The sequence below is a fragment of the Orycteropus afer genome, unplaced genomic scaffold, assembly GCF_000298275.1.
Source record: "Orycteropus afer afer isolate SDZICR_OR568_19922 unplaced genomic scaffold, OryAfe1.0 scaffold00061, whole genome shotgun sequence".
NCBI classification, from domain to species: Eukaryota; Metazoa; Chordata; class Mammalia; order Tubulidentata; family Orycteropodidae; genus Orycteropus; species Orycteropus afer.
The window spans coordinates 634,905-642,628 of record NW_006921648.1 but is presented as its reverse complement, the minus strand read 5'-3'; the positions used below and the strand labels follow the sequence as shown (position 1 = coordinate 642,628).

General features: G+C 66.2%; 2 protein-coding genes across 2 annotated transcripts in view; one reads left to right on the top strand and one right to left on the bottom strand.

Annotated features, from left to right (window-relative positions):
* Window positions 1–2,365: 2,365 nt before the first annotated feature.
* Window positions 2,366–4,390, top strand: NOXO1 (NADPH oxidase organizer 1). Its single transcript, XM_007939657.1, is given in 9 exon segments — window positions 2,366–2,431; window positions 2,517–2,597; window positions 2,789–2,864; window positions 2,947–3,124; window positions 3,291–3,472; window positions 3,549–3,656; window positions 3,795–3,912; window positions 3,993–4,145; window positions 4,147–4,390. Coding segments are annotated over 9 exon segments (1,206 nt in total).
* Window positions 4,391–4,617: 227 nt separating this feature from the next.
* Window positions 4,618–7,724, bottom strand: part of TBL3 (transducin beta like 3) — a 7,017-nt gene continuing 3,910 nt past the window's right edge. Inside the window, exons 11-22 of the mRNA XM_007939523.1 lie at window positions 7,238–7,379; window positions 7,108–7,166; window positions 6,912–7,015; window positions 6,397–6,544; window positions 6,071–6,301; window positions 5,929–5,999; window positions 5,683–5,839; window positions 5,444–5,502; window positions 5,209–5,312; window positions 5,050–5,121; window positions 4,815–4,973; window positions 4,618–4,727 (exon numbers count right to left, since the gene is read on the bottom strand). Of these exons, the coding sequence (XP_007937714.1) occupies window positions 4,618–4,727; window positions 4,815–4,973; window positions 5,050–5,121; window positions 5,209–5,312; window positions 5,444–5,502; window positions 5,683–5,839; window positions 5,929–5,999; window positions 6,071–6,301; window positions 6,397–6,544; window positions 6,912–7,015; window positions 7,108–7,166; window positions 7,238–7,379 (1,416 nt within the window). The remainder of the gene's footprint in view (window positions 4,728–4,814; window positions 4,974–5,049; window positions 5,122–5,208; window positions 5,313–5,443; window positions 5,503–5,682; window positions 5,840–5,928; window positions 6,000–6,070; window positions 6,302–6,396; window positions 6,545–6,911; window positions 7,016–7,107; window positions 7,167–7,237; window positions 7,380–7,724) is intronic.

The window sequence follows — 7,724 nt, the reverse complement described above, 5'->3', positions numbered from 1 at the left end:
TGAGGGGCAGGCGAATTCCGGGTGGGAGCCCGCGAAGCCCCCATCGCTGTTCTCTGACCACCCTGAGGGCCCAGGGGGCTCTGTGCGGTTCCTCAGCGGGGCGGCGCCCCCAGCGGCCGGCTGCCCCTGCACCATGGCAACGGGCGCATGGCAACGCGGGGCGGGGCTGTGACCGCACAGATGCGCGCGCGCGCCCGCGCCCGGGCTCTGGTCCCGCGGTGCAGCCCTGCGCCCCGCGCCACGGGAACGGGCGCCTGAAACAGCCGGGCGGCGCGTGCCTCGGCTGCTTGTGCGTCCATGGGCCAGCGAGGCCAGGGCCTGCTCGGACCCTACAACCTGGATAAGGGTTTAAATCCGCTTCGGAGAAGAGTCAGGGATACCTCGGCTTCCATAGGGTCATTCATTCATTCCACAGAAGTTGGTGCCGACTGACTCTTCCAAGCATCGCTGCAGGCGTTGGGCATACCCGGAACTAGACTCTACCCCTGATGTCCTCAGCTCGTAGTTACACAGAAACACACAAATAAATACTCCCTTACAAACGGTGGGTGGAGGCATGGGCGGGTTGGTAAATCCGGGAAACATGCCTGAGGAGGTGACCGTGCAGGACAAGTCTGAAGGGTGACGAATGTGCTGAGGACAGTCAAGGCCCAGGGCCCTAGGTGGCAGGATGTTGGTGACAGTAACCGGAGGGGAGGTCCATGGTGGTCACGGCCTATGACACAGGGCCTTGTCAGTTTCTGTGGGAGCTGGGGATTTATTTTGAGGGTGGTGGGAAGACACGGGACGATTTAGGGAAGGGGCTGGTGGACATGGTCTGGTTTCTTTTTGCAGAGTTCCATAGGGCTGTCACATGGGGAGAGGGCTTCTTAGGGCAAGGTTGGTCGTGGGGGTTGAGAGGAAGGCAGTGGGGTTGGATTCAGGCTTGGCCGGGGCCGGGAGCAGAGACTGTACACCACTGTGTTCAGCACAGGGTTTCAGCGACTCTCCAGCTTGCTGGGTTTAAACGAGTGCGCACTTTTCCTGGCTTCTCCCTCTGTTCCAGGGGGACAGGCTGTGGGTCTGAGCATGGCCCCGGGGGGGGTGGAGAAAGACAGCTGGGCTGAGAGCAGGCCTCAATTCCTAGCTGTGTCAGCAGTGTTCAGCACCTGGGTGGAGACCAGGGCAGGCTGGAGGGCTCTGGAGAGGGCCCTGGCCAGATAGGCTCCCGTTCACACAAAGGCCCTTTGATGAGGCCAGGGCAAGGTGCCAGGGGGATGACCCAGAGGCCGACCCTTCCCTGGAGGGCCTGGGGGAGGGGGTCTTGACACAGAGGGGGCCCCCAGGCCAGAAAGAATCACTGTGCTCTTCCTGTGGTCTGCTGGGGCTCCAGAAGTTATAAGGAAGTGAGCACCTCCCCTATTAGAAGTGGGCCTCCAGGCGGGCCTCTGTGCAGGGCTTCCAGGCCTCCCAGCTCACTGCGCAGGCTGGAATGGGGAATGACCACCTCTATTCTCCAAGGCAGGAGCTCTGGTAGCGTAGTACCTAAGGCACTTGACTGCTAACCAGAGGGCTGGAGGTTCAAACCCACCAGCCACTCCTCGGAAGGGAAGGTTGGGCAATATACTTCTGTAGTGATACCACCTCGGAAACCAAGGAGGGGTCGCAGCACATAACAACAACTCTCAAAGGCTAAGGATGAGGCTGTCTTGTCCATCACAGCCAATTGTAACAAATCCATCAGGTCCCAGAACTGGCTGGCTGCCCCTCCCCTCTTCCTTCTGGCTCAAGTCTTCCCACCAGAGGGTGAACTTGGGTGAGCTTGTGGGGCTCCACACCCCCCCCCCAAGTGCACATGGACCGAAAAACTTTAATTAATTGTCCATTCAGCACAAATCTCTCCCTTTGTGTCTTGGGACATTAAGAGAACTATCCTTAGGCTTACAAGAGACATTAAAGTCCCTAGCATTGGATGGGATGGTCCCTGGAGCAATTTTAGACAGTCCCACAGACAGCCTAGGGGTCTGGCGGCAGGCAGCCGCCCTGGGCCTAGCAAAGGGTGCTTGGGCTAGAGGGCGCCTGGATGAAAGCCTGCCCACCGTTCTGTCTCCTCCCCCCCCCCCCGCCCCGCCGCGTTAGGGCTGCACGGCCCCAGGCACAGTCTGCCCCACCCCCCGCCCCTTTCTGGCCCGCAGCTAGCTCCCCCTCCCACCTGGCTCTGCCTTAGCCCTCCCAGCCCTGTGTTCCTGCCCCCAAGAAGTCCCACGGGTAGAGCAGCTCCACAGAGGACGAGCCCCGCTCGCTCAGGGCCTCAAACGTGACTTCTGCCAGTGTCAAGGGCGCCCGCCAGGCGGGCAGGGAGGGGCTGGAGCGGCAGGCAACGCCCATGGCAAGTCCGCGGCACCCGCTGTCGGTGCGCGCCGTGGCCCTGGTGCAGACCGGAAGGCTCCAGGTACTCGATGGGGTCCCCCCGGTGGTCCCCAAGGGGAAGGCGCATTGCCTAGCTCCTGCAGACACCCCCCCCCAACCTCCCACAGACCTTCGTCTTCTCCGTGCGCTGGTCAGAAGGCGGCGACACTTTTGTCCGCAGGAGTCACGATGAGTTCAGGAAACTTCAGGTGAGTGACTCTGGGATGACCCCAGTCCCTGACCGGCCTCCAGCTCATAAGTCCCAAGTGACCCTTTCCCGCGGGCTGCCCTCGTGCCTCGCAGTTTCCAACCCTTACAGCCCGGGCTTGGGCCCGCGTGGGGGGGGGGGGAACGCGTGAGCTCATTCATGGAGACCCACCCGCCCTGTTTCTCGCCACAGAAGACCCTTCAGGAGAATTTCCCCGTGGAGGCTGGCGTGCTGCGCAGAGCGGATTGCGTTCTCCCCAAGCTTCCAGGTCAGGCTGGGTGGCGGAGCCCGGGGCGGGAGTGGGGGAGCCGGGGACGTGGTCCTAAGGCCCAGCGCTGTCGTGCCCGCAGACGTGCCGCTCTTGGCGCGCGGGGGGCGCACGGGCCGCGGGCTGGCGCGCCTGCGGCTCCTGGAAGTCTATGCCCAGACGCTGCTGACGGCCGCGGAGCGCGTGTCCCGCAGCCCAGCGCTCACTGGCTTTTTCGCACCGCAACCCCTGGACCTGGAGCCCGCGCTGCCACCCGGCAGGTGTCTAAACCCTCCAACTCCCAGCCACGTCGGTACTTGGAGGACGGGGAGGCGCGGGTCGCAGGAAGAGGGGCTCACGCAGAGCAAAGACGGAGAGGCTGCCCGGATGTGTGGGAAGTGGGGAGAGGCGGGTCCACTCCCACCTGTCGCCTGTGGCCCCCCGCAGCCGGGTGATCCTGCCGGTCCCTGAGGAGCCTCTGCCCGGCCCCACCGGCAGCCTCAACATCCGCAGACTGGAGACCCAGAGACTTCACTGCCTGCAACCCTACAGCACCCAGGACACGCAGGGCCGACCCTTCCACGTGCGGGCCCAGGCGGCCCTGGACGTGTTGCTACGACACCCCTCAGGTGGGGCTGGGCAGGGTCTGCGTCTCGCTCTGCCCGGGATCCCCGCAGCCCCAACCTCTCCCCCTCCTGCGCGCAGGCTGGTGGCTGGTGGAAAACGAGGAGCAGCAGACGGCCTGGTTTCCGGCTCCCTACCTGGAAGTGGCGGCCCCAGGCCAGGACGGAGGCCTGCCGCTGGGGAGCAGCGGTACGCGCGTCCCCCAAAGCCCACCAGCTCTGCTGCGGCAGAGGAGGCACCCAAGCCAGGGGAGGAGGCTGGGGGCTGGGCGGCCTGCAGGCCAGAGACAAGACCTGAGAGCGGTTATACTCCCATTGCGACCCCTAGGGCTGCAGTACTGTGCTTCCCGCGCCTACGAGGGCTGCGGCGCGCAGGAGCTATCTGTGCCCGCGGGAGCGCGCGTGCGCGTGTTGGAGACCTCAGATCGCGGCTGGTGGATGTGCAGGTGCGCGAGCACGACTCAGGCTCGGCCAAACTGGGCGGGGGCGGAGCCGAGCGCTAAGCGAACCCCGCCTCTCCTGACAGGTATGGCGGCCGAGCCGGCCTCCTGCCAGCGCTGGTGCTGCAGCCCGACTGGCTGGGCGCGCTCGTGGGCGGGGCTGTCGGCGGGGAAGACGGCGCAGGCCACACCCCCGAACCGCTCCCGGCCCGGCCCCCACCGGTGCCCGCCCGGCCCCCGCGGAGCGCTGTTGAGTCGCTGCAGCACCGTCACCCACGGGGCACTGGCGCAGTACCAAGGGGGCTGCTGGAAGGTGTGCGGAACCCGGTGGAGGGCTGGCGCTTGTAGCTGGGCGAAGAGGGCAGCGGCCCTAGGCCATGCTGCGGAAGTGCCTGGGATCCGGCCCGCGCAGCTCAGAGGAGGATGGCAGCCTTGCTTGAAAAAGAGCAGGAGATCCCACCCCAAGGGCTTACTGGGGCGTTGACCGCGCGGTGCCTCCCAGGAGCAAGGTGAGGCGGCCCGCCTTGCAGCTACATCATCTCTGAGTAAAGCTGTTCTCCGTCAACCCCGAGATGAAGTCTCACTGCGCCAGGGGATGGCTGGGCCAAAGCCAGGGTGTGTGGGAGCTGACAGGCTGTGGCCAGGGACCGGGAATGGCAGTGCTGCCCAGGACACTGGACACAGAATAGAAAGTACACCTTTATGCGTGTGTCAGAGGGCAGGGGAGGTGGCAGGGAGCGGGGACAGTTTCATGTTGTGCCACAGGAAGTCCAGGAAGCTGGCCGCTTGCAGAGTCCGGCTGAGCCTCTGGAAGTGCCGTTCTGGGCGTGGGGGAGGGGGAGACAGACACTGGTCAGTTGGCCCTCGGGGTGCAGCACCTGCCCCCCGCCCCGGGCAGGACCACACACCAGTGTAGGGCAGCAGGGCCTCCAGGGCGGCCCGGACACCCTCGTAGGCCAGCAGCTCCTCGGGGGACTCGTGCCGGAGCAGCACCAGCAGCACGGCCTGAGCCGCGTGGCAGTGCCGCGAGTGGGTGTTCCAGGTGACGCAGAAACGCAGCAGGGCCTCTGTGGGAGACGGGGACGTCAGCCCGCTGCCGGGCCACCCTCACCCGGACTGGCCCCTGCCCGCGGGACCGCTGACCTTTCTGGTCTCGCCGCAGTCGGAGCACCGTGGCTTCCAGCTTCTCGCAGGCCTCGGGGTCCCGGCGGATGGCTGTGGAGGAGGGAAACTGAGCCTCTGGAAGGGGGTGCACTGGACCCGAGACCTCCTGCCCTGCCCATCCCTGGGGGTGGCACTGACCTTGGATGACGGTCAGCACTGTGTGGGGCCGGTCCAGGGAGATGGCCAGGCCCAGTGCCCGCAGGTACTGTCGCTCATGAAGCAGGTTGGCCAATTCCTGCTGCCTGTGGGAGGAGACAAGGTGGGACCCTGGGGACCAGGGCAGGCTGTGTCCCCTCTGAGCCCCTCTCCCAGCACCACAAAGCAGGGGGATGCCAGGACCCCAACCCAGGCACTGGGCCGGGTGCAGACTGACCTGACCACCTGCTCCTCCCGCTTGGCCTGCTCCTCCACCTGCTCCTCTTCTGTCACGTCCTGGAGTCACACGGGGGTCACCCCGGGCCCAGCACGGCACCACCTCCCTCCCCTCCCCTCCCGTCTCCTCCCCTCCCGTCTCCTCCCCTCCCGGCCACGCCACGGCACCGCCGCCCTCCGCACCCCCCCCACAGCACGGCACTGCCACCCTCCCCTCCCTCCCCCTCCCCTCCCCCGCACCCTCCAGAGGATGACCCGGGAGTCACTGCCACCGCTGAGGGCTCGGTCGTCCAGCCGGCTGCAGTGCAGCCCCCAGACCTTGTCCTCGTGGGCGTCCAGCGTCCGCGTGCACTCGTTGTTCTTGATGGTCCAGAGCTTTAAAAGCCCGTCAGAGCCGCTGGGGGGAGCAGGGAGCGGTGAAGGTCTCGGGGGCTTAGTGCCGAACCCGACCCTCCTGGCCCACTCTGCCCAGCCCCGGCCCCCTACCTGGACAGCAGCTGGGTGCCCCGGCTCACAAAGGCCACCTTCAGCACCGAGGTGTCGTGCCCCTCAAAGGTCTGTGGGGGAGGGGTGGGGTGAGGGGTGCTGTCGGGTGGGGGGGTCAGGTTGGGGGGGCGGGGGGGCTCACCTTGAGGCAGCTGAAGTCCTGCAGGGCCCAGAGCTTGATGGTACCGTCGGCTGAGGCTGTGGCTAGCACCTGGTCCATGGGCGAGAACTGTACACACCAGAGGCCCCGACGGTGGCCTGAGAAGACGCCCAGCAGCTGGCACTGTGGCAGGGCCCAGAGCTTGGCCGTGCGGTCCTGGGAGCCCGTGGCCAGCAGCTTGTCATTGGGGGCGATAGCCACACTGTTGATGTCCTGAGGGTAGGAGCAGGCAGCTGGCTCTCAGCCCAGCCCACGCAGGGCCAGGGCCCCTGCGCCCCCCACCCCGACCCAGCGGTGTCTGTGGTCACCTTGTCGTGGCAGTGCTGCGTGACCTGGGCCTGCAGGAGGAGGGGGTTCTCGTCGAGGGCGGCACTTTTCGACAGCAGGGCTTGGGGGAGCGGCCACAGCTTCACCGTGCAGTCCTGGCTGCCCGTCACCAGAAAGGACTCCTTCAATCTGTGGCCAGATTGGGACAGAGGACCCGTCACCTCCAGAGCCTCTGGGACCAAAGCCCCGAGTCCTCTGCTCACACCTGAGCCCTTCAAGGCCTCACTACCAGGGCCACTATGCCTGAGTGGGACCAACAGTGGGACCCCAGCCCTCCACCCAGGGTACACCTGCCCTGCCAAGGGCTATAGTGGGGTGAGCCCCCCCCACTGATGCCCTCTGTTCATCTGTGCAGCCCCAAGGCCACGGCCAAGAAGCCCTCTCCCAGCCTTGTTCTGTCCCGCCTCCTCCTGCTGTCTGCCCTTTGGCGACAGCTCCATCAGCCGGCCCTGGGCTTTGGCCTGCCAACAGCCGGCCCTGACCCCAGCCCCCCTACCTGGAGCAGCAGAGGGTGCCCACGCTGTGTGTGTGCCCAGAGCCCTGAGCCACACAGGCCACCTTGCCAGCCTTGTTCATCCTCCAGATGCGAACGGTCTGGTCCTGGGGACGGGAGGGCGTTGAGGAGACAGGCCAGTGGCAGCCGTGTTGCCCTGGCTCCCTGCCTGGGGGTCCACCCTCTCAGGGTGTCTCACCTTGGCACAACTGGCAAAGAGCCATCCCTTCCGGAACACGTCCAGGGCCAAGACGATATCTGGGAGGAAGGGAGAGGTCAGCAGCCAGCGGGTCAGGGGCGGGCGGGTCGTGCTCGCGGGCACTACGCACCTGTATGGCCGTGGAGGATCTGGCAGGCCAACGTCTGCAGCTCAAACACCTTCAGGCAGGGGCTGTTGGAGGCCACGATGATGTGGGAGTCCTCGGGCCCCAGGAAGCGGACATCCAGTACCTCCTCACTGTAGCCTGCAAACTGCAGGAGTGGGGACGGGCGGGGCCGTGTGAGGGGGCTCCATGGGGGGCAAGGATGGAGATGGGTCTGTGTGACGGGGGCTCCACGGGACCCGGCCGTGTGGGAACAGGGACGGCGGTGAGCTCCACAGGACGGGGCTGTGCGGGGGATGGGGATGGAGGCGGGGCCATGTGAGGGGGGCTCCACAGGACCCGGCCGTGTGGGAACAGGGATGGCGGTGAGCTCCACAGGACGGGGCTATGCGGGGACAGGGACGGAGGCAGGGTCACGTGAGGGGGGCTCCACAGGACGGGGGCTGTGTGGGAACAGGGACGGCAGTGGGCTCCACAGGATGGGGCTGTGCGG